This window comes from Paramormyrops kingsleyae, chromosome 8, assembly GCF_048594095.1.
Source record: "Paramormyrops kingsleyae isolate MSU_618 chromosome 8, PKINGS_0.4, whole genome shotgun sequence".
Classification (NCBI taxonomy): Eukaryota; Metazoa; Chordata; class Actinopteri; order Osteoglossiformes; family Mormyridae; genus Paramormyrops; species Paramormyrops kingsleyae.
Window position 1 is genome coordinate 12,023,256 of NC_132804.1, and position 22,296 is coordinate 12,045,551.

General features: G+C 41.8%; 3 protein-coding genes across 3 annotated transcripts; 1 reads left to right on the forward strand and 2 right to left on the reverse strand.

The window, feature by feature from the left end:
- Nucleotides 1–184: 184 nt before the first annotated feature.
- Nucleotides 185–9,481, reverse strand: dnase1l1 (deoxyribonuclease I-like 1). Its single transcript, XM_023837381.2, has 9 exons — nt 9,255–9,481; nt 5,472–5,628; nt 4,810–4,898; nt 4,354–4,443; nt 4,010–4,122; nt 3,025–3,137; nt 2,688–2,845; nt 2,505–2,601; nt 185–1,198 (listed from the first exon to the last, which is right to left on the reverse strand). Exons 1-9 carry the CDS (start codon nt 9,272–9,274, stop codon nt 1,070–1,072), a joined length of 966 nt encoding a protein of 321 aa, XP_023693149.2. The 5' UTR covers nt 9,275–9,481; the 3' UTR covers nt 185–1,069.
- A 2,277-nt stretch (nt 9,482–11,758) lies between these two features.
- Nucleotides 11,759–16,914, forward strand: LOC111857080 (L-rhamnose-binding lectin CSL2-like). The gene is made up of 8 exons (XM_072714926.1): nt 11,759–12,106; nt 12,222–12,331; nt 12,412–12,456; nt 12,547–12,679; nt 12,846–12,960; nt 13,381–13,433; nt 13,520–13,620; nt 15,868–16,914. Exons 1-8 carry the CDS (start codon nt 11,934–11,936, stop codon nt 16,062–16,064), a joined length of 927 nt encoding a protein of 308 aa, XP_072571027.1. The 5' UTR covers nt 11,759–11,933; the 3' UTR covers nt 16,065–16,914.
- Nucleotides 16,915–17,534: 620 nt separating this feature from the next.
- Nucleotides 17,535–21,765, reverse strand: LOC111857079 (V-type proton ATPase subunit S1). The gene is made up of 10 exons (XM_023837575.2): nt 21,560–21,765; nt 21,011–21,149; nt 20,592–20,666; nt 20,310–20,497; nt 20,178–20,218; nt 19,641–19,726; nt 19,272–19,516; nt 19,093–19,143; nt 18,571–18,808; nt 17,535–18,437 (listed from the first exon to the last, which is right to left on the reverse strand). Exons 1-10 carry the CDS (start codon nt 21,679–21,681, stop codon nt 18,228–18,230), a joined length of 1,395 nt encoding a protein of 464 aa, XP_023693343.2. The 5' UTR covers nt 21,682–21,765; the 3' UTR covers nt 17,535–18,227.
- Nucleotides 21,766–22,296: the final 531 nt, after the last annotated feature.

The following is a 22,296-nucleotide window of genomic DNA, read 5'->3' on the forward strand; positions in this document are numbered from 1 at the left end:
GTTTCATTTAGTCCTAAGGTTGTCCAAGTATAGTGCTGGCTGTGGATGATGTCACACTGCATGACTCTACATGATGTGAGAATGTATATGTTCAAACTCTTTGGTTGGTTCAAGCCTGCATGAACCTGTAATGCATTCAAAGCTGCTTATGTACAGAAGGGAAGAACAAATCTACACCAGTGAGTCTGAGTTTTATTCTTTAATATCCCTTTGGCCAAGGTTCCCCAGTTCTGGTCCTGAAGGGCCAGTTTGTGACAGTTGATTTCTCTGCTCACCTATTAATTAGCTGGTTAAAATGAGCAGGGACCCCTGCAGTCTGCTGGATTCTGGCCCTCTAGGACCACAACTGGGGAACCCTGCCTTTAGCGCTTTGAAAGAAATGGCAGGTTTGGTACAAAAATAATTTTCCTCAATGAAAACACAAATCAACCACAAATAATACTGAAAGTGCTGAAACAGAGGAATATTAGTATTGCCCTGTACACATGATCCCTGAATATCTTTGTAGTGCCACAGGTTGCAACATGTCCCTTTTCTTTAAAGCAGGTGCTGTTTAGTGTTGAGGGGAAGCGTTTGCCTGGTATCTCAGGAAGCCTTGCGTCTTTTGTACATTCATTCCAATGTCTCCCTTTGGTTGCTCACACATTACAATATAATACTACAATGGCAAAAGTGTGTCTAAAATGGAGAAGTCTTGATTGTATGAAAATAAAAATACTGGATCTTTTTTAAAAGTGGCAAAAAGTTAATCAGAAGTTTAACCTGAATTGCTTCAATGATCATTTTCGATGGTATAAATATAAATAAAATTGACTAATTGTGGATAGTAGTGACGGCCAAATGAAGCTTCATGAACCATTTTCTGTATTTTTTGATCTCACTAGATGGTGCTCTTAGTTTGTATTGGGGCATATATTGAGCCCTTTTTTGGAACAGAGAGCACCATCTAGTGGGGTCAGAAAGTACAGCAAATGGTTCATGAAGCTCCATTTGGCCGTCACTACTGGATCAGAGCGGTCTGCTCTTCCGGTACATTCCTGTTCTTCTGACAAAGTACTTCAGTAACTCTTCAGCCCAGGTCTGCAAGAACAGATGTGGCCGCAGTCACCAGAAGGATCCAGCATGCTCCCGTCTGCGCTGAGCTTGCTCGGAGCTTCAGCGTCACCTCCACTGGGTAGTGGTCACTGACCTCCAGGGCCTGAAATAAGCCCAGATCTCAGTGAATATCCACAGAGGCTCAGAGAAAGCAGAAAGTACTTAACGCAGGACTGCAGAGGGAAATGTGCACACTAGGAAATTATCACTAATATGAAAATAAACTGCTCTACGCATCATTATTCAGTGTTTACTAGCAGCAATGTCATGGTATAGTTAAGCTTCCAACTTTATGAAAACACCTGCGCTCTGTTCTGCATTGTGAATGTCTGATTTGCATACACAGCTATGGCTGGCAGTAATTATCTATGTATGATTCTGTAGATGATTCAGATGGTACTTTATAACAGGTCCTCTTCCTATTGCAAACAGAGCTAACATCTTAGGTTTACAAAAAGCCAATCTTCCCATAAAGCACAGGATTTGGTCCAGATCATAAACCAGTTCATGACTGGACACGCATCATGGCCAGTCCATATCTTCACTTGAGCTACTTGTCTTTGATATATAAGGAAAAACCTACTCACTGAACCACTCTGTCAGTTGTACATGTTTCCCTATTTGAGGATAATAGGAGAGAAAGGTAAGGAGCATGTGCTGATTACAGCGTATTGCCACACCCACCACACGAAAACCACCTGAGGGATGAGAACCTGAGTGCAGTCAGCAATACCTCAGCACCACACTAGTCCAATTGTAATTAGATTTTCCAATTGCTGGAGGGCCAATCCTGCCACCTACCCTCAAATTCTCCCTGCAAGTTGGAGGACCTACTTGCAGGGCTGTATGTAGATTAACGTACAGTATATACATACCCAGGACGGAACACTTGCAAGTTAAGGGCCTTGCTGAAGGGCCCAACAGGGTAGAATCACTCCAGGCATTCACAGGATTCGAACCAGTAACCTTCCAATTACTGGCAGACATCCCTAGCCTCAGAGTGACCACTCTGCCCTTAATTGGAGGGTACACTGTAATATCCACATTGATTTTATGTCAATTGAAAACCTTTTTGATTGTACAGTGTAACTGTCCCCATCAGTCTGAATCCAACCTGCTAAATAAACCTATAAAGAATTGGATTTGCTGTCTATGTACCAGTTAGTAAGATACTGAAATTAAGGCACAATTTTTCTTTTTTACTCAATCGTTCACTGAGATAAGGTCTGATTTCATTCTCCAAACCACAGACTAAATTGCTTTAATCTACATGATGGCGAGTTCAAAAGCAAGGAAACTCACATCTGTGTTGCCAGGACGACCAACCCAAAGCATAAAGGAATGGAATGATCGCGGCATAACGGAATTTAGAAGAACAAGGGGGGCGCAGAAGAATGGAGACATCTGACCTGGTCTTGTGACAGGTAGAAGGTCGTGGCGAAGTTGAAAGCTTTTGCTGACTTGTCCACTATGGCATTCAGGAAGTTCTCTCCATGCACGACAATACTAGGTAGTAGATAGAGGAGGCAGGGATCAACAGAGCCATCAGTGAAAAATGACAGCCATGGAAGAGCCAGCACAGTGCTCCTTACCGGTCGTAGGCACAGGTGGTAGTGTCCCTCACTGTGGTGTCCACCTTGTCATCGATCAGCCAGTGGAAACCAGGCACTGTTAGGAGTCTGATTTGCTTTTTGTTTTTCTTCGGCAAGTATCCACACCCCGCATTGAAATCACCCAGGAACATGATGTCCTACCAGCATCCCATTGGATTGGAGGAGAGCCGGAGCCGCAATGAGGTGGAGGTGCAGTGGACGTTAAAGAAGAAAGATTCAATAGACGGCCTTTGAGGAGTAGTGGAGTATGCCGTGATGTGCAGGGCAGAGCATTGAAGCCCGTAAGCGGTTATTTTCAGCGTTTACTTCAGCTTACCTCAACCCCCCACTTCTTCTTAACATCTAGGAAGACGTCGTACAGCTCATCAATCTCTTTGGTGGCGTTGGACGGGGTGGTGTGTTGTGGGATTAGGACAAACTCTCCGATCACTGCCCACAAACAGACAGTCACTGTCAGTATCATTTTCTATTGTGAATGCAAGGATGCCCATTTGGGTACGGATGGCAGGGACATGTCGCTACTAATATTGTAAGGTGGGGGAGTTTGGGGATGATTTAGTCCCTACCGGTGCTGAAACCAAACCTAGGCCCATGGCTAATGATCTAAAACTGAGAAATTTTGCTACTTTTTGGTTAGACCGGCCTCCTTTCTGCTTATGCTCACTTGTCGCTTTACTTTTCCGAGAAGTCACACTTCCTCATAACATACAGCTCCGGAAAAAAATTAAGAGACCACAGCACATTTTTTTCTTTCACTCATTTGTCAATTTATGGGTATATTTCTGTGTAAAATATACACTTTTGCAAACTGTAGCCCGGCTCTTCTCTGTTTCTCATTAATGAAGGGCTTCCTCCTTGCTTTATGGATCTACAGTCCTGCTTCTAGGAGCCTGATACGAACTGTCCTAGCAGAGCACTTCACACCTGCACCTAATGATTCCCATTCCTTTTTGAAGGTCACTTGATGTCATCCTACCAATTCATGAGAAACTGTCGGATAAGTTGATGGTCATCTCTGGCATTAGAAAGTCGCCTCCGCCCTCTGCCTGGCTGGTTTTCGGTCGCTCTTGGTGTCTCCTGATTCACCTTGTTTTTGTTTACTGCTGTGTTGTAAACTTTGAGCCTGGAAGCAGCCTGCTGCTCAGCATAGCCTTCTGCCAGCAGAACCAGGATTAAACCAGGAATTAAAAATGCTGATTTTTTTTTTTTTTAAATATGGTGAAGTCTCTTAATGTTTTTCCAGAACTGTCTGCAAGACTAACGCCTCCCCGGCCCAGGTGAAGGTACTCCTGGGGACCCACCTGTGCGGGGTGCCCGTAACCTGATAACGAAGGGCTCCCGGGCAAAGGCGTCCTCGTCTCCTTTCTGTGCGTCAGGGTACTGGTACTGGTCCTTCACCGTCACCGACCCCTTCCTGTAGCGAAAGAGGTTACAGATTCCCCCCGTCACAGCAGCGAGGGCTCACCGCCCACGAAAAGGTGGGTTTCATTAAAATTACTTTGCTCCTCCATAACCACGAAAAACCCCCATAAAGCCCCGTGAGACACCCCAAACAGAAAAAAAGAAAAAATCGAGAAAGTATGAGGGAAAAAAAGCTGAAATAAGAACGATATCAGTGAGACGGCAAAGGTAGAGGCCGGCTGACCTGTAAACAAAGACGTACTGCTCCTGGTATGTTGGTGTCCTGCCAAGTCGAGCACTGGCCACATAATCATACTGGTAATTTCTGTCAAACCTTGAACAAAGAATAGCGGGATTAATGCGAGGTGTGACAGACAGGACTGTCCAGCTCCCAGCCTGACTAAGAAGCATTTGTTGTGGCTGCATGACACTGAATATCCCATATATTATTTACTTCATTCTTATTAACTTATATGTACTATTTCATCACATAATTGCTGGTTAATAAATAATTATGCACATTTTCAAATGTCACATTTATTCTCCTGGGGAGTTTGAGTCTTACCTTCAAAAACACATTTAACTGCACACAATTATTTTCTATTTGCAACCAACACAATGAGTTTTCTAATGTCAGTTCCAGCACTGCATGTTCAAACATATTAAGGTTATCACACCCAGACAGCTACTGACTGCTTACTTGTTGAGTGACAGCAGCAAGGAGCTGATGACTTTGGATTTGGTGTCTCTCACCTCCTGGAGCAGACAGACATCACAGCGAGACACGATCTGGAAAAATAACCAAGAGCAGGAATCAAGAAACTCTGCACAGGAAATATTAAAGGTTGTGTGGCAAAGCCACCATTCTGCGCAACAGCAAAAGCGTTAAAGTGAAATGAAACTGAGAATCTCACACATGCACACAGTAATACACACTTACATACACACATAACATAAACCCACTTCCGCAATACATGCATTTTTTATACTGAACTCACTGTTTTATTACAGATGCTCCTCACTTAACGACCGAGTTCTGTTCCTACGACTAGGTCGTTAAGCGAATTGGTCGGTAGCCGCCCCTTCCCGATATTTCAAGCAAAGGAATAGATGGAATCAGCTTTAACATACATTATTTAGGTTTGCATGCTATAAATACAGGTAATTGTTTTTATTTATTCTGAATAAAGGAAAGGTCTAAAGGAAACTATTATCATTTGCATAAGCCTTACATGTGACAGAACATGAAAATACAATGAGCAAAAATTATGAAAATGATTTACAAAAAAAATTGCAAGGGAATGTGACTGAGACTGGGACTGAGACCGGGACTGAGAATTGTTAGGCTGGCAAAACATTTACCTTGATGACAACGTTCATAACATTATCTTTGCTTGACTTGGAATCACCAAAACTTTGAATGTTGAATGCACAGATTTTGAAGCCTGAGCTCTGCCTTGGTGAACAAAGAATAATTAAGATGATAAAGAGGAGCGATGAGAGGAGACCCATAGTGGTGCTGGGGACAGAAGTGGTGAGAGAACCAGTCAGGAGATGAAACCAAGACAAGAACCAACCACATCAGAGACACCATTACACTTTTGCAAACTGCAGCCTGGCTTTCCAAAACAGTTGGAACATTGTGTAAAATGTTAAAAAAAAAAACAAAAACAAAAAAAAAACAGAATGCAATGATTTAGAAATCATATAAACCAAAATAATAGAACACATTTAAGACATCACGTCAAATGTTGAAACTCAGAAATGTTATTGTTTTATGACAAATATACAGTGGTACCTCAGTTCTCAAACTAATTAGAACTCGAATTTCTTAAAAGTCGAACCAACCAGTTAGAAAAAAATTACCTAGAACTCGATCTGAATCTCAGAAGTCAAACCCTGAACGCTGACCTAAGATAACTTGTACGCTCGGGGAAATGAGTCACGCGGCACATCTCTCAGCAGAAAGAAAGGGTAAAGCTTCAGTCTCAGCCTCGCATTCGCTGTGATAGCATCCTGCATGTTTACACTAGCTGAATACATATACTTAGACAGTAAAAATTCATTTAGACAATGATAGACAGTAACAGTAATTATTATATAATAAAAAAATACGTTTAAAAATATAGATTTCTTATTAATTATTTTAATATTAATAATAAACCATTAATACGTTTAATTATAATAATATTGTCCTGCCGAGCAGGGACAGAACAGAGACAAAGGCGCAGACGTCAGGGTATCGGAGAATACGGGGTTTAATTACAGGTAAGGCAGGCAAAACGCAGACGGACAATACAATTACCAGGCTGGGGAAACAAACTGAAACGCAGACTATACAGACGACTAATGAGAACAACCAGAGACAGCTGATCACATGGGGATTCCACACGGGGTTAACGAGGGGGCGTGGCACACGGAAGGAGCGGACAATCGGGGCAGGACACATTGTTTTTTTTAACTTCACACATTGTTTGGATACATTGATTTTCTTACTTTACAAATTGTTGTTTTGATAAATGTGCTTAGATGTGTTTAGTACAGTATATGATCTTCTTGTTTATCCGGTTCATTTTGTGTTTAAATGCTAAATAAACATATTTAGGTGTAAATTTTTTTGGGACCAGGAAACAAATAATTGGTTTTCCATTATTTCTTAAGGGGAAAATTGGATCAGAAGTCGAACTTTTTAGGATTCAAGCTGGAGTTCTGAACGGATTAAGTTCGAGTTCTGAGGTACCACTGTATACGCAATTTGAATTTGATGCCAGCAACACATTTCAAAAAAGTTAGGACAGGGGCATGTTTACCAATTTGCTACATCACCTCTTCTTTTACCAACACTCTGTAAATGTACTGGGAACTGAGGAGACCAGTTGCGGGAGTTTGGAAAGTGAAACATTGTCCCATTCTTGCCTGACATAGGATTTCAGCTGCTCAGCAGCTCAGGGTCCCCTTTGTCGTATGTTTTTTTTTATATGTGCCAAATTTTTCAATGGGTGACCTGTCTGGACTGCAGGCAGGCCAGTTTAGCACCTGGCAGAGATGGGCAGTATTTCAATGAAATGTATTTAAAATATGTATTTAATTACTTTTTAGTATTTTGTAGATGTAATGCGTAATTACATCTACAAAAGAATACAAGAGAATGTATTGTATGTTTTTTTAAATATTTAAAATACTTAATTAAATATGTAATTTATTTTAAGAACCATCATCACCTGACTTACAGACTATTAAATATAGGCTATCACCTATCTGGGCTAACACCTATAGGCTAACACCAAAGCTGCTTTGGTGTTCAGTGCAAATTGCCTTAAAGTATGTAGTAAAATATTATATCAAATATTGCTCAATGAATGTCATTATAGCACAGAAAAATAGAGCAATTAGCAAACAGCAGTGCTGTACTCAAGAACTAGTGAATTAACTTGCTAGCCTGCTAGTGGCATTATGGTTAACTTTACCAGGCATGCTCAGGCCGTGGCGTCTTGTGGTTTGTCATGTATGGGAACCTTCATTAGCGGAAAATATGGCTATTATATGCATTACAGTCTCTGGTTCCTATTTTTTAGCTGTATATCTAAAAAACAGTTTCATCTTTGAGTTTGCACATGTTTGGCACTCTACTATAAGACAAAGAGGGAAATTGGTGCATTATGATTTAAGAAAGTGTTGGTGAGCCTCCTTGCTTGTGTCAGTCACCGCCACTCATGCTGTGGGAAACACGGTTTATAAATTAAGGGTGCGATGGTTCTGCAACCGAAACTGGGATGCAAACACTTGTCATCTGGACACCTGCCAACCCCAAGACACTGCCACAGGTGCAGCCTGGCGGGCTCTCATTACATTACTAATGTAACAAAACTCATTTTTCATTTCACAATTAATATGTAAATCACTAAATTATTATTCTTTTTAAAGTTAGGGCAAGCTGTATATTTTGTAAATATTACACATTACTAGGACTGTAACAGCACACTTATTCGTTGTTTTTTAGTCTTTTCAAATTACAAATGATTTGTATTTTAATTAAATACATTTTCTCACACCAGATTTTGTATTGTATTTTGTTACATTTGATGAGCAAGTATTTGTAATTTGTAACGACCACGGGACAGTTTTCCATTTTGCCTCTGTCCATCTTAAATGAGCTCAGGCCCCATGGTGTTTCTGGATCATGTTTAAATTTGGTTTCGTCTTTGCATGGTAGAGTATCATCCTGCATTAGTGGGTACAGCAACGATCTGTGTTCACAGATAATGGTTTTTGGAAGTGTTCCAGTGTTTTTGCATTACCCAAATTTTCCAGTCCGTTATTGCCCCATCACAAATTTTTTGGAACGTGTTGCTGGCATAAAATTCAAATTGAGTATGTATTTGTTATAAAACAATGGCATTTGTCAGTTACAACATTTGATATGTTGTCTTTGTTCTATTTTAAATTAAATATGGGTTTATATTATTTGCAAATCACTGCATTCTGTTTTATTTACATTTTACACAGCATCCCAAAATCTGTTTTTTTGGAAGCAGGGCTGTAGAAACCCAGAAAAAACTACTTTGGAAAAGTGAAGGCCAGGTTTACTAATTTATAATTACAAAATAAGCTACACAAAAGAGAAGAATTTGGAAAATATAAATAAAAAAGGGATACACTGCAATTAAGCAGAAAAAAGCTACAGAGTGACAGCAACCACTGCACAAAACAAGCTCTTACTGAAACTGTTATTTGTAACTTGGATCCCAGATCAACAAGTACTGGCAGGGCTAATTATGAAAATACAGAATGGAGGGTTCCCAATTGGAAAGAGCCAGAAAAAGATGTTTTGAATTTACTAGATCAGAGACAAACTAATACAAATAGTTAAAACGCTCTGAATATTAATATGACACGTAGCCTTTCAAGAAATTGGCTAATTACACAAACCTTCCTAAACCCAGATGGAACGTGTTTATGTTCAACCTGGATTCAGATGATCAAAATGATAAACACTAGGCGTTCATGGTTCACAAGATCCAGTGAGGAAACGAAACAAAACAGCAACCTAAATTCCCAGTTTTACCTCTTTCTTTCCTTGTATTACTCACAACATGCACTTTAAAGTACTTCCACAGTACACAGGAATAGTTTTGTCTCTCCTACCTTACACTTGGACTGGACATGTCTTTTTTGAAGCGGCGCGGTGTTCAGCTTAATGCTCCGTTTGAGAACACAGCTTGGAGAGTGTCATATTACTTCGGACACTTGCACTTCCTTTCCGCCTTTTTTGTCCTTCCTGTCTTTGAAATTTGAACCAAAGTCACTGACACTAGCAGTAGCTGCTTCCTTAGCAGAAAGCGGGAGGAAAAAGTGCTGGAGTAAACGTGTGGGGATGGGGGGAAGGGACGGGAGGGGGGGGGGAGGGGTCAGTGTGCTCATTTGCTGAGGGCTAATATGTAAACAGCTCATAATCATTAAAGGTGTCATTGAGAGCACCAATCAGAGGAGCATTTTTAGGCACTAGTTCTCCCTCTTTGAGGAGTTTTCTTAGTAGCCTGTCCCACCTTCCACTTCCCTTTATTTTTGAGTATTTTACAAGGACCTCAGAATGTTTATCAAGTTAAAACCTGACAATTCAGATCAGATTGGTGAAAGTTAAGCCCTCTGAAATAATCATGCTCAAACGAACCTTAGGGCTGAGCTCATGAAAAACACCAGCCAATAGGGAACAGTGGCTGGCTTCACATACGCTGCTTATCATAAGACCACTAGATGATCGAATGGCTTCTGAGAAAGAGCGTAGCCATGTGATCCTCTGTTATGCTTATCAGGACCCAGCACGTGTGGCATATGCACAGATGGTGGCAGTAATAGATAGACAAGCTCAGTTATCCCCCATTGCCTCAAACTAAATGCTGAACGTTCGTTGCCTTGACCAAACGTGCACCTGAGATCTCCCCATTATTTTCAGCTATATTTCAGTCACATGGGTTTTTCGAGTTGTTGAAAGGAACTGAAATGAAGGGAAAATGCAACAACAAACCTGTAACAATGAGTATATAAAGTGCACGTCTTTATTCATTTTACAGTGTGAGTTTGTTGCACAGCAACTACCAGAAGCACCACTGCTGTGGACAGTACTGTGGTTTAATAACCTTGCCTGGTGGTTTATTTGGAGGTAGGTTTGTATGAGGATGTCTTGCCAAATCACTTCGGGGATTTGGAGAAAGTGAAGGGAGTTCTGGAGCTCAGAGAACAAGTAGTCTTATTCTCATTTTCAGCTGGGATTCTGTTGGGTTTCTTTGAATTTTTATTCAGCGTAAATGTTAGTTTAATTGTCTCATCCATGCAGAGCAGGGGGGCCTGTTAAGTCCTGTTAGGTACTGGATGCCAAACTGGATGATGTAAGACAGGGGTGCCCAACTCCAGTCCTGGAGGGCCAGAGTCCTGCACATTTTTGGGTTTCCCCTCATTTAACACACCTGATTCAGCTCCTTGTGCTAATTACCACACAGCTCTTGAGCTGAATCACTTCAGATTGAATCACATGGTGGAGCAGGGAAAGAACTAAGCTACACAGGGCTTCAGGCCTCCAGGACTGGAGTTGGGCACCCCTGATGTAGGAGGAAGAATGCTGCAGCACTAATGTCTCCCTGCCTATTGTAAAGCAGGTACAGTATTCCCCTTCTGATGCAGATTCAAATTATGCAGTTTCTAGTTTACATGCTTGGCAATGGAATAGAAAATGAGAGAAAACCTGCTAGAAATGATACATTTTAATTTGCATGCCAAAACCATTTCTCACTCACAGAGTCCTTTAATTCTCACTGGGCTGTGCCCCCCCCCCCATTTCAGTAGCCGGAGGAATGTTGAGAGGAAAAAGATCATTATATAGAGAACTAACAAACAAAGGAGAGTGCGAGAGGAAGTAGGCTAGTATTGTATTGTTACAGTAGTTAAATTGGAGTTCATTTTCATTTCTGTTTTATTTCATTAATTGGACTCCTTGTCATTCTTGATGAGATCTTGAAGTGACTTGTGACATTTTACTTAATGTTTCTTGCCGTTGTCTTGCAGCAACGATAGTTGGATAATTAAGGTTAACATTAAAACTAAGGAAATGATTGACCAAGTGGTTTGATGACAGAAAATGGCACGATGATGTCATTGATTAATGGATTTTGAGATTACATTGGAAAATGAAGTATCAGGATTTATCCCTGCCTTGTCCTCTCCTGCATGTGCTTAGGCCTGGGGGACTGTGTGGCTGAATGGGCTTAACAGGTGGCTCCAATCCAAGTAACTCCTCTGTTGTGTGTTCAATGCTGGCTGGAAACCAGCCTAACCCTGTTGGACATTTTGTGTTCAAGCGCCCTGGGATTTGTTGTGTATTCCATGTTTATTATGTGTTCTTGTACCTCTGGTCGAATCCTTATTACCTTTAGGTGCCCCTGAATATATCTATTCTTGTAGTATGTTCTGTTCCCACATTTCTACTAGCTCCTTGTATTTGTTAATTTTGTTAATTCTCACCTGCTCCTCGTTGCCCCTAGTCTCTTGTGTTTATGGTTGATTTGTATTGCCTGCACCTGTCCCTTGTTAGCCCTCATTATCTGTGTATTTATGTACCTGCCCTTGCCTTGTGCTTCAGTTGAGCATTTTTTTTTTTTGTATGTTGCTATAGGATTATTTTTGACAAAATTGTGTTTATCATCATGATATGACCAACCACCCCCCCCACTACACACCATCAATTATGATTCACACATAAAAGTAACCATGTTTCTTAATGGTGTGAAAAAATTCACTTGACCTCACAGCCTCAGTATCCATGTGCTGCTGATGTCATTTGTAATACGAATATTTCTCTGCCTGCTGTTTGCAAACGAAGGGGTCATAAGTGTCCAGAAAGCTAACTACGGCTGCACAGATAGTCATGTCTGTGCCTCTAACCCCCAGAAGGTGGCCAGTGTGACTTGTACAGAAGCAACAACCACTTCTGTCCTCTCCCAGAGGTACAGACACGCTCCTTTCCCCACACAACATTACCGCTTGGTTTGCCGTCTACTTTCCATTTGTTAAGTCTGCCTGATTGACTCCTCTCCTCCCGCTTTTGCATTCTACTAATAGCTGTAACGGGAGGTCGATGTGTGAAGTGACCGTGTCTCCTGCACTCTTTTCGGACCCCTGTCAGGGCACCTCCAAATACCTGAACTCCTCGTACGTCTGCCTTCCTGCCAGTGAGTAGACCAGCCCCTTTATTTTGTTGTTTTCTCATAATTCCACAAAAAAATAATTTGCCATTTTTTTTTTCTTTCAGAAACCAGCATAACCTGTCAGCACTCATCTGATATACTTGACTGTGGTATGAATTTCATTTTCCGTACCTCTGATCTGTTAAAAACATTGCATGACCGCAATGGCAGCAGCTGTGCATTTCTTAATATAATAACAGGAACAGATGTCATTAAAGTCCTTCATACTAATTATGGACGGAGAGACACGACGACTTGCTCTGTTGGGCGGCCACCTAAAGAGGTGATGGACGACAACTGCTTCCTGTCGGTCACCGCTGCAATATCAGACAGGTAAACATCAGGAACACATTTCTGCTTTTCTGTACATTGTATTCACATTATCACATTATCGCGTTTAAAATATACATAAACCATAACCCATGTTTAATGTTAATAAAGTGCGTTGAACCTATCAGTCAGTGTCACACCTTTGTAATTTCCTAATGATCATTTTTAGATGCAATGGGAAGTCAAAGTGCTCAGTGACACCTGATGACTTCTCAACCGACCCCTGTTATGGCACTTTTAAATACCTTGAGGTGTCATACGGCTGCCTTGCTTCCAGTAAGATTAAAAACTCACTATAATTTATGAGAGAATATATCATGCTGACATGAACAAGAATCAGCTTCTGTTGGTGCTGACTTTCCATTACTGCTTCCCGTCTGTCTCCTCATGGAAGAGCATCACTTGTGGCGGCCCCTATGGTTCTATCAGCTGCGGTAGGACAGTCAGACAATGCTGTGACATTCTGATATTCAGAATGTTAAATAATTAGCAATGGCTACATCTGATGCATAATGTCGCATGCTGTGTGATTAAAAAAAATAATTTAAATTACTGAAATTTCTACATATGCAGGATATTCTGGTATCGCAACGGACCAAATATTCTTCTGGTGTTTGCTGTGTATCTGCAGAGAATGATCTCATTAGGATCTACGATGCTTTCTATGGGCAGATGAGCCCCACCATTTGCTCTAATGGTCACAGCTGACCAACACTAACTGCGCACTGGCTAATGTTGTTGACATTGTATCTAAAGGGTAATGTGCCTTTCCTTTCCCGATAAACATACTCATCAACTTCTACACAGGAGAATGGCAGCATTTTAACTCTTCATCCCCAACAGGTGTAACGACAGAACCAGCTGTGACCTTGCATTCGCTTTCACAGATCCATGTTTTGGAACCTACAAATATCTTGAAGTATCGTACGGATGCATTGAAACTTGTAAGTAACTTACATATTGTTCATATTCTGCACCTTGGCAGGTCTTCTTTTTTTTTGACCAAATCCCACCCACCCAATTATAATTAGTCTCTCAAACACAAATCTGATTTGCATCAAAAACAATCTTTCATTCCCCAGTCAACAAGTAAATAACCTTTCATTAGCATTTCAAAGTCTTGCAAATGTATTTCCTTTAGCTTTTATACCACTTTCTTTTATCTGGCATGTTTTGTGTGAGACGAGTGTCCTCACCCTCTACCTCATAGTGTATTTTTTACTACCTACTATTACCAGAGGAGGTTGTGTAAATTCACCTTCACCATACATCATTAGTTGGTTAAAGACATTCCATGAGAGTACATTATAGACAGAGGTGAATAGTTCAGGTCCTAAATGTAAATATCCAGACCAATATTTTGTTTTAACCAGCCAGTTGAATATAAAGAATCAGTCACAGAGTACTCAACTGGTTGGTTGAAAGAAAATCTTTTTTACTTTCTGGACCTGAACTATCCACCTCTGATTATTGGTTACTAGTAAATTATTGTTTTGTTTCTATTTCAGTTAAAAGTATTTCAGAAGGAAACTTAAAAAAACCACAAACTTACTTTTCAATTGACTTTACTTATACATACAAACATACATGCATACTTACACGCATAGGTACATACATGCATGCATACATACATTCATTATTAATGCCCAGCAGGGAATCTGGGAGATACAGCAACAAATAGAAACAAAAATGGACAAAAAAATAATCAATGACATGCTTAAGCAACTGAAAAAAAATCTAAATTAAAAATAAGTTTGGAACACAAACTTAAATCGTTCCAGAAGGCTGGTTGAGTTGCAATTTGGTCGAGTTCCAAGTTGAATTTCCCCATAAGAAATAATGTAAATGAATTTAATCCGTCCCAGACCCACATGATTGCCTATTTAAACCTATCTACCTACCTAACTAATGATAAAAAGTATTAACAATCAATATAAAAATAATACACACATGAAAAGCACACATACAAAAGTGATAAACATGGAATAAATGGCATTCCCACACTCCCACATTCCCACACTCCGAAGCGAGAGCAGATGATCAGGCACCACCTCCTTTTTAAGTTCTGCAGTTACTCTCACTACTTTCCTCTTTGGTTTGCTGCTATAACTGCTCACTTTCTTAGGGGCCATGATTACTGTACCACTAAATGTACTGTAGATAAAGCACAAATATATTGACACTGAACACAGGAACATACCTTTCGCACGTTGAACTCGGTCAGGAGGTACTGCGAGACCGAGAGTGATTCATAGGGTATCAGCATCCCAGTTAGTCTGGTTGCCTTTATTTCAGCCCATCAGAGACGCATCCCAATCTATACAAGTTTTAGCAGGTCTTGTTTTGTCATGTTCCAAATTTTCAGTTGAGTTGCAGTTAGATTTTTCTCGACCGATCTGTTCAAGGTCCAAATTGATAGAGTTGAACATGTCTCAACCCATACAGATTTTAGCAGGAGCTTTTTAGTTCCAAGATATAGGTCAAGATACAAGTTGAAAAAAAATTCCACTGAAATTTGATATCCCAGTTGTTTGAGTTAAGAGGCATTCTAGGTTCTACTGTATTAGTAATGCATAGATTGATACTTTTTAAATTGTCTTTTATGCCTCCCTCAACTTGCTCTTTGTAGAGTAAGTTGTCTGCAAAGGGCAGCCACCCATAGCAGTGCCCAGGGAGCTGGGGGGGGGGGTTAAGCACAGATGTGCTGGTGACCTTTTGATTATAGGCACACAGGCTTAGCCCACTGAGCCACATGCTTGCCCCCCTTAGGCCCCTAGAGTGTATAGTCATAGGGGTGGGAGACATTACTCATGATAGAGAAGAGCTTGTTCCTCATTTTTGTGCCCCCACCTCCTCCAGGGGGTCAAGGATGACCCCAAGCACTGAGCTAGCCTCCTTGAACAGTGTGTTCAGTCTCTTGGCTTCCCCAGCTTTCATACCACTGCCCCAACACAACAGCATGGATTTTTGTAGCAGTAGTTGTACACAATAAAACAGCTCAATCCAAATTCTTACACAAAGTCTACACTTGTAACCATGGCAGTAGGTGGAATTCTTGAACATGTGGCCTTTGCAAATGTACTTTCCACAGTTGCAGCAAGAAGTACTTGTTTCACAGTTCTTTTTTGCAGTGCAGAAATTGCATGTCTTCCTCTTCTATCCCTTTCCATTCGCTTGCTGTGTGACTGCAGGCCAGTCAAGTTTGGACTGCTCCACAGCCCTTACAAATGCTTCAGTGGACGGCCGGCAGGGAATAGGCTGCCATCATTCCACGACAGGAGTCACAAGCACCTTTTCAAGCTCCTCCAGAAACAGCTTCCTCTCCTTCTTCTGCCTTGCCTTCCAGTTGGGATTTAGTTCACTGCATACTGTTGTAATGCAGTTGTAGCTGGAGACATCAGTGATGCTGGAAGATATCCAAGGAGCCAGCAAGCCATCTTCCTCTTGTCTGTGATTTTATTAAGATTGTCCACATCTCCTTTGTTAGCATTGTAATCTTGTGTTTTCGAAACTGACTTTAGTGCCCATGTGAAGCCTACTCATTAGCATCACTTTCTTGGTCCTCTTTGGTTCAAACCTGGTCAGAATTGACACTGAAAAAATTGTGTAGCAGCTCTGCAAAATTATGAAATTTGGTCAAATTTACATTGTTGCATATTTTGGGTAACATTTCAGGCTAGAAACTGTTTTTCCCTGCTGTTGAAGTTCAAATTTGACAGTATACTGTATGGATTAGTTTATATACATAGGTGGAGATGCTTCTAAACCCGGCTGTTTATGTTAGTCCAGCTGAGCACCATTCTCTTCCTTCCTTGTAAGAACATTTTCAGCATGCTATTAACTCTTAACCAGAGGCTGTGTGGCTGTGGTAATGACTTTTGGTCTGATTTGAATTGTATCATCGTATTTTTCTTGGAGAACCCTCAACCATGGATGAACTAATGAAACATATACATATATTGTGAAGTTGATTTACTGAGAGATTAGATAAAATACATAGTGGTGCTTATGCAAGTATAATGAAAACTGCTTATAGTCCGCCTAGCCTGGTGATTACCGCGTGGAAAAGCGAGGTCAACAGCAGAGTAAAATCAAACATCCCAAGTCCAACACAAATGTATTGCAAAATTTCACTCTTTTATAGTGAAAAAAGTTAAGCTTAGCAAAATGGTTGCAGAGTCAAAAAAATCAAGATCTGGAGTGTATGTTGACCTTCACTTAATTAGTTGCCACTTCCGCGTTAGCATTAAGCAAGTATAATTTAGTTGCCAAGGGGAAACAAGTTCTTGAACGTAGGTGAAAATTTTCGACCAGTGAAATTCATGGATATGTCATGTGACGAAAGCATATCACCTGCAAGCATTTAATATGTGTGGCACCCTCTGCACAAAGTACATAAAGTAACCTAGCATTGAAAGAAACACTCCTCATGCCTGTTGTGAACCTGTTGAGATCCGATTCTTCCGCTAAACGGACCTCCAGAGACACACCGAAAACATGAAGACCATTAGCAACCTGGAACCCAGTGCTGACTATCCTTTACCGTTTCCCATTTGTCTCTTCAGGGAGAAGCATCACTTGTAATGGATCCTATAGTTCTATCAGCTGCTGTAGGGCAGGCAGTCAGTGGTCTGGAGTGGCTTCACTTAATGCACTGATTTATTCTCCAGTAAATAAAAATAAAGTTGACCTGCAAAGATGGGGGGAGGTGGTTTGGGTGATATAAAAAACACACAAGGAACCCAGTGCTGAGAATGATGGACGTCCTCCTGTTAAAAAATGTTTTAAAGGGTTATGCCATTAAACCTTTGGCTTTTTTGTCTTCATTTGAGCATATTCCTTAGTTTGGGATCCAGGGTGAATCGTAACATGTATTTATTTGAAATGTCACATTTTCTGACAGATGAGTTATACCAGAACAAAGGTGAGATCATATTTAGAGCACAACTGATTACTGGGGAAAAAAAACATAGAAATCAAAAGGTTTAATCCCTGTAAAGTAAAGCAGTTACATGGGTCTGAACACAGAAGAGACCATTTTCCTCAGTTAAAATCTCCATGTTCTTTATATCTTCACATCATTACTTACATAAAACAAAACCAATTCAGTGGAAATGATTATTTACACCTTACGCTCGAATGCACATAACAGGACACATAATTCATTCAATATTATAATAGCCACTCTATAATGTACAGATTCCCCATAGTTAATCTTCTGTTCAAAATTAGGCAACCTATAATTCGCCATTATTCTATAATCCGACTGAAATGCAGTCCAAACCTGAAATTCATAAGAAGGGTGACTATACACAATAATGCCTGCCATGAATACAGAACGAAGACAGTGTGGTTCCACTCTGGGGACGCATTCGGAGGGAAAAACAACCATTACTAATGGTTGCAGTTCACTGGCACATTAAGTACCATCGAGTAAGTCAAAGTGGGAGCCCTGGAAGGGGGAGAAAAAACCCTGAGATAAAGGTTTACAGGAGCAGAGAGCAGAAGGACACACTCTGCTCACACGGAATCTGAAGGGAGACGGGATGCATTAGTCGTTCTGAGGCACAGCAATGGCAGGGCCCTTGGGGTCATCGAAGCGGTCCATGCTGCGCAGCTGCAAGATCATGTGCAGGCCGTAGGTGAGGATGAGCAGCAGGAGAAGCGACGTCACCAGGCCCATCCAGATCCCAGGTGTGAAGAAGCTGGCGCAATCGTTAGCGTAGGAGAAATTCTCCCCGGTTACGCCGAAACCCTGAATCTGTCACGGGGAGGGCGGAAGGTAGGGCCAAGTCAGACATCGCCAACAGCCCGCTTTTCAAACCACCCCTCCGAAGAAGTCCCAGAGAGCGCTCTGGTGTAAAAAAAAAAAAAAGTCACCCCCCCCCCCATACCTGGAAGTCAGTGAAGGTGAGGATCCACTGCTTTGCGTTGTCTGTAGGGGTGCTTGGTACCAGCAGAGGGTAGTCAGAGCTGCTGACCATCTGACAGTGGTACGAATACTCAGATGGGGCAGTGATGCCATCGCTGCCATTGAAAGTAGCATTATGACCATCATAGTTCAGCTGAACCTGGTCCAGAGTGAACCACTGCCGTGCAGAGACTGGGTAGAGGCGCTGGCTCATGGCAAAGCTGTGGAACAAGGAGATCAAGGAGACTGGCTCACATTTAGATGCTGGTTTCCTGTCCTTTGACCGCAGCCTAGGGACTGATTCCTGGCTAAGGGCTGTTACTCATCGCCATAGCAACAAAACAAGCAGTCACCGCTGCCGTCACATGGTCCGTGTCCACAGAGACGAGGTTTGCTGCTACAACAGCTGAGGGCTTCATGCAGTATCGCCGTCAAATGACTTTAATAATTCACAAAATACATGCAATCCGACTCATTACGTTTTTGGTGACAGAGGGATACTCACGTGAGTTGGAAAGTTTGAAAGCCTAGAATGTTTCCATATTTGAGGATGAGTCTGGGAGGAAAGACAAAAGAGTCTTTAGATTAGCAGGTTGACCCTTCAGCATCACAAATGTATACATTAAGTACATATAAATCATGCTAAAACTGAAGAGATCATTTAAAAAAAAAAAAAAAACTCACTGGGAGTTTGAAGCATTACAAGAGCCATTTTTTTCGACCCCACTTGAGATAAACGTCTTGTCGGTCAAGTCAGCCTTCTGCCATTGACCACTCTGAAGGACGCTGACTGTAAGATTGCTTGCCCAAAACAGGATGCAGACTTTTCCCATATTGTCAAGGATCTGCAGTGGGGCATAGACGTCATTTGTGGCCTGTAGCAAGGAGCGGCCGACTGACTGGGGGGCTGGGTTCACATCCCGTGTCACCTAGGGGCCACACAAAAGGGAGGAAGAAAAACGAAGGAAAAGGTTACAATGAGACCCACCAAATTCAGCCTGGGGAGGGAGTGTAAATCCGAGAGGAGGCGGAGTTAGAGGAGGCCCATCTCACCCAAGAAGGGGCGAGGGCCGTGTACACGGCGGTATAGGGCACGGCCTGAGCCTTCACAGCATCCAGGACGTTCCCCATCAGCCTATCTGCATGGAGGGGTGTCAGGCAAACAGCAGCCAGACAGAGGGGGGAAAGAAAGAATATAATATATTATTATAAATGGACCTTCATCAATAACTGCCTCATTGCCAGGGGACAGCGGGGGCTTGGATACCCAGGCAGATTATGAGGGCCCAGCATTTGACAATGGCCCCTGAACATGGAGGGAATATAAAATGAACAAACAAATGAATGAATAAATGATTAATTGAATGAATACATGAATGAATGAGATACAAAATTGGGCCCAAGGAGAGATTGGGCCCCTTGACAAAATGTCAGTCTATGCCCCTGATCACCAGAACCCACTCAGCAGATAAGGTGATTTTTATTTGGAAAAAATGAGCAAAATTAAACTCATGTTTTTTTATATGCTTGCCAACACACAACAAATGGCTTTTGACGTAAAGATGTCAGTGGAAAAAGGTTCCTACTCACCGTTTTCCCTGAGACTGTCTTTAGGAGCCATTTCATTGGAACTAAAAGACAAATGAGGCAGTCTGAGGACGAGATGCCCAGATTTTTGGAGTGGAAGTGATTTCTGACACACATCCACGCAGTTGCCATTACCCAGTGCCAAACGGCAGCCGAAAGACCAGCAAGGCGGGGCTGGACACATCCAGGTGCAGCTCATTGAGCTGCTCAGGGTCCAAAGACAGAGGGGCCACATTCAGCAGCCCCTGCAGCACCTCAGGGACAGAGGCAGAACCCGACACCGACGGCAACACCAGCAATGAAGAGGAGGACTGCAGTGCTGTCTGGGGGTGGGGGTGGGAGACAATGAATCCAGAAAAGTGTTACGCCCCCATCCTCTGATTTCAGCAAGGACAAGCTTCTCATAACAAAACTCACCTCCAAATTGGGAAAGACACTGTCCTGTTTGTTTCCAAACACGCCACCGTAGAGCGTGATGTCATCCACGCTTAGCTAGACAGATCACAGAAACAGCCAGAAATCAAAATGGAGGCAAGTACAGGAATACAAATAAGAACATTATATACCTGATCCTGTGCAGTTCCACTAAAACCAGGCTTGCTGTTCTGTATAAATTTTAAAACCTAGCACATGACAGCAGAGAGAGGAAAAGGGAACAAATGGACCAGAAGAGGGCTCAGGGTCACACTGGAGTGACAGCTCACTGAGTCACTAACATCAGCTTTCTATTTCTATCACAACAGTTTTCTGTCCCTGTGTGGTCTTCCAACAAGACAATGGAAAGCCTGAGCCAAGTTAGGAAAAAATAAATGGGGGGGGAAAGTATGTTCTCAGACCCTGTCCTGCAGGAACAGCAGCACTGTATGAGGGGCAGAATTAGGAGCAGATCCAAACGCAGAACTCAGGTAGGTCTCCAGCTGGGATCTGGACACAATGTGACCAGCCACTGGGGGGTCCTGTGTCCACAGGGAGCGACTGTAAATTCAACAAAATCATTTTCACGTTACAAACGAACAATCCATATTTTAAGTCGATGGAACAGGTGATATGGTTAAGAATTCCCATCGCTAATGCATTATTTTCACATTTTTATCCATATAGGTGTTCAGGGATCATAAGAAGCTTGAGACCAACTTAGTAATCGCAGAAGCTAAAGTTCTTAATACAACAAGTTTTGAACGACTCGTGCCACTTTGTTCCAAACTTTTAACAAACCAAAGAGCTACAAAAGTTATAGAATTCAGAAAGATACAGCGATTATCATACCGGTCAGTTCAGTTCATCGTGTGAATGAAAAGGATTACAAACTTCCAAATATCCTAAAGATCACACAGTACATATAATCTGCCACACAGCACCTCACCAAAAAACAAACAAGCGGTTACCCCTCACTGGACCACATTATCAGCGGGACGTGGTCGCTGCAGCTCCGCGTTGTGAAAACACTCAATAACAGAGAAAACACCATCATTATGCTAACAAGCCGACCAAACATCTCTTCCGCCATCTTCGCTGCCGCCCGCAGCTATTTCGACAGCTGACTGTGCTGTCACGTGAAACTGGTCAGTGCCACTTCCGCAAAGATGGAGCGGAGCTACATAAGGGGCGTGAGCGTGGAGCCAATAAATGACAAATCAAAATTCAAGTTCCACCTTAGGGACCACTTTGACCAATAATAATGGAGTATAAGCTGACTACGCTTTGACTCGAAATGAAATCTCAACATGTGGGCGGTGTCAAGTGCGAACGGTCCAAGCAGTTTTAATGGTCCCATACAACATGAAGTTATCAACTTGGATTGATTCGAAGTAGAACGATTGTGATTTTCACTCCTACCTTCTTCAAGTTTTACGCATTCAAGAATATTTTGACTATTATCAAAAGTTTTTAATAAAAATTTTAAGCCCTTCTGAAGCCAAATGAAAGCACTACAGAGTTTTCTTAGCAGAAAATGTAATGTGACATTTTTTGGAATGAGCTTTTAACGGTAGTAACTGTGTTGGGCCAGGGCTGTGAAGCACAGAGGAGGAAAGCTCATTAGGGGAAAAAAACTGCGAAGGACCACAGGTCTTCTCTCTGTAGAGGAAATCGTGCTGACCAGAAGGGTTGTAAAATGAATGCA

Excerpts from the sequence above, each read along its gene's own strand:
- LOC111857079 (XM_023837575.2), bottom strand. The coding sequence starts at position 21,681 with ATGGCGGAAGAGATGTTTGGTCGGCTTGTTAGCATAATGATGGTGTTT. Across the intron at positions 19,517-19,640 it reads CGGCCCTCGCCCCTTCTTGG|GTGACACGGGATGTGAACCC; the intron begins GTGAGATGGGCC and ends TGTGGCCCCTAG. Across the intron at positions 19,144-19,271 it reads TGTAATGCTTCAAACTCCCA|ACTCATCCTCAAATATGGAA; the intron begins GTGAGTTTTTTT and ends CTTTCCTCCCAG.
- dnase1l1 (XM_023837381.2), bottom strand. The coding sequence starts at position 9,274 with ATGTCCAGTCCAAGTGTAAG. Across the intron at positions 2,602-2,687 it reads ACCACCTGTGCCTACGACCG|TATTGTCGTGCATGGAGAGA; the intron begins GTAAGGAGCACT and ends TCTACTACCTAG. Across the intron at positions 1,199-2,504 it reads TCTACCTGTCACAAGACCAG|GCCCTGGAGGTCAGTGACCA; the intron begins GTCAGATGTCTC and ends GGCTTATTTCAG.
- LOC111857080 (XM_072714926.1), top strand. The coding sequence starts at position 11,934 with ATGTCATTTGTAATACGAATATTTCTCTGCCTGCTGTTTGCAAACGAA. Across the intron at positions 12,332-12,411 it reads GTACGTCTGCCTTCCTGCCA|AAACCAGCATAACCTGTCAG; the intron begins GTGAGTAGACCA and ends TTTTTCTTTCAG. Across the intron at positions 13,621-15,867 it reads GTACGGATGCATTGAAACTT|GCCAGTCAAGTTTGGACTGC; the intron begins GTAAGTAACTTA and ends GTGTGACTGCAG.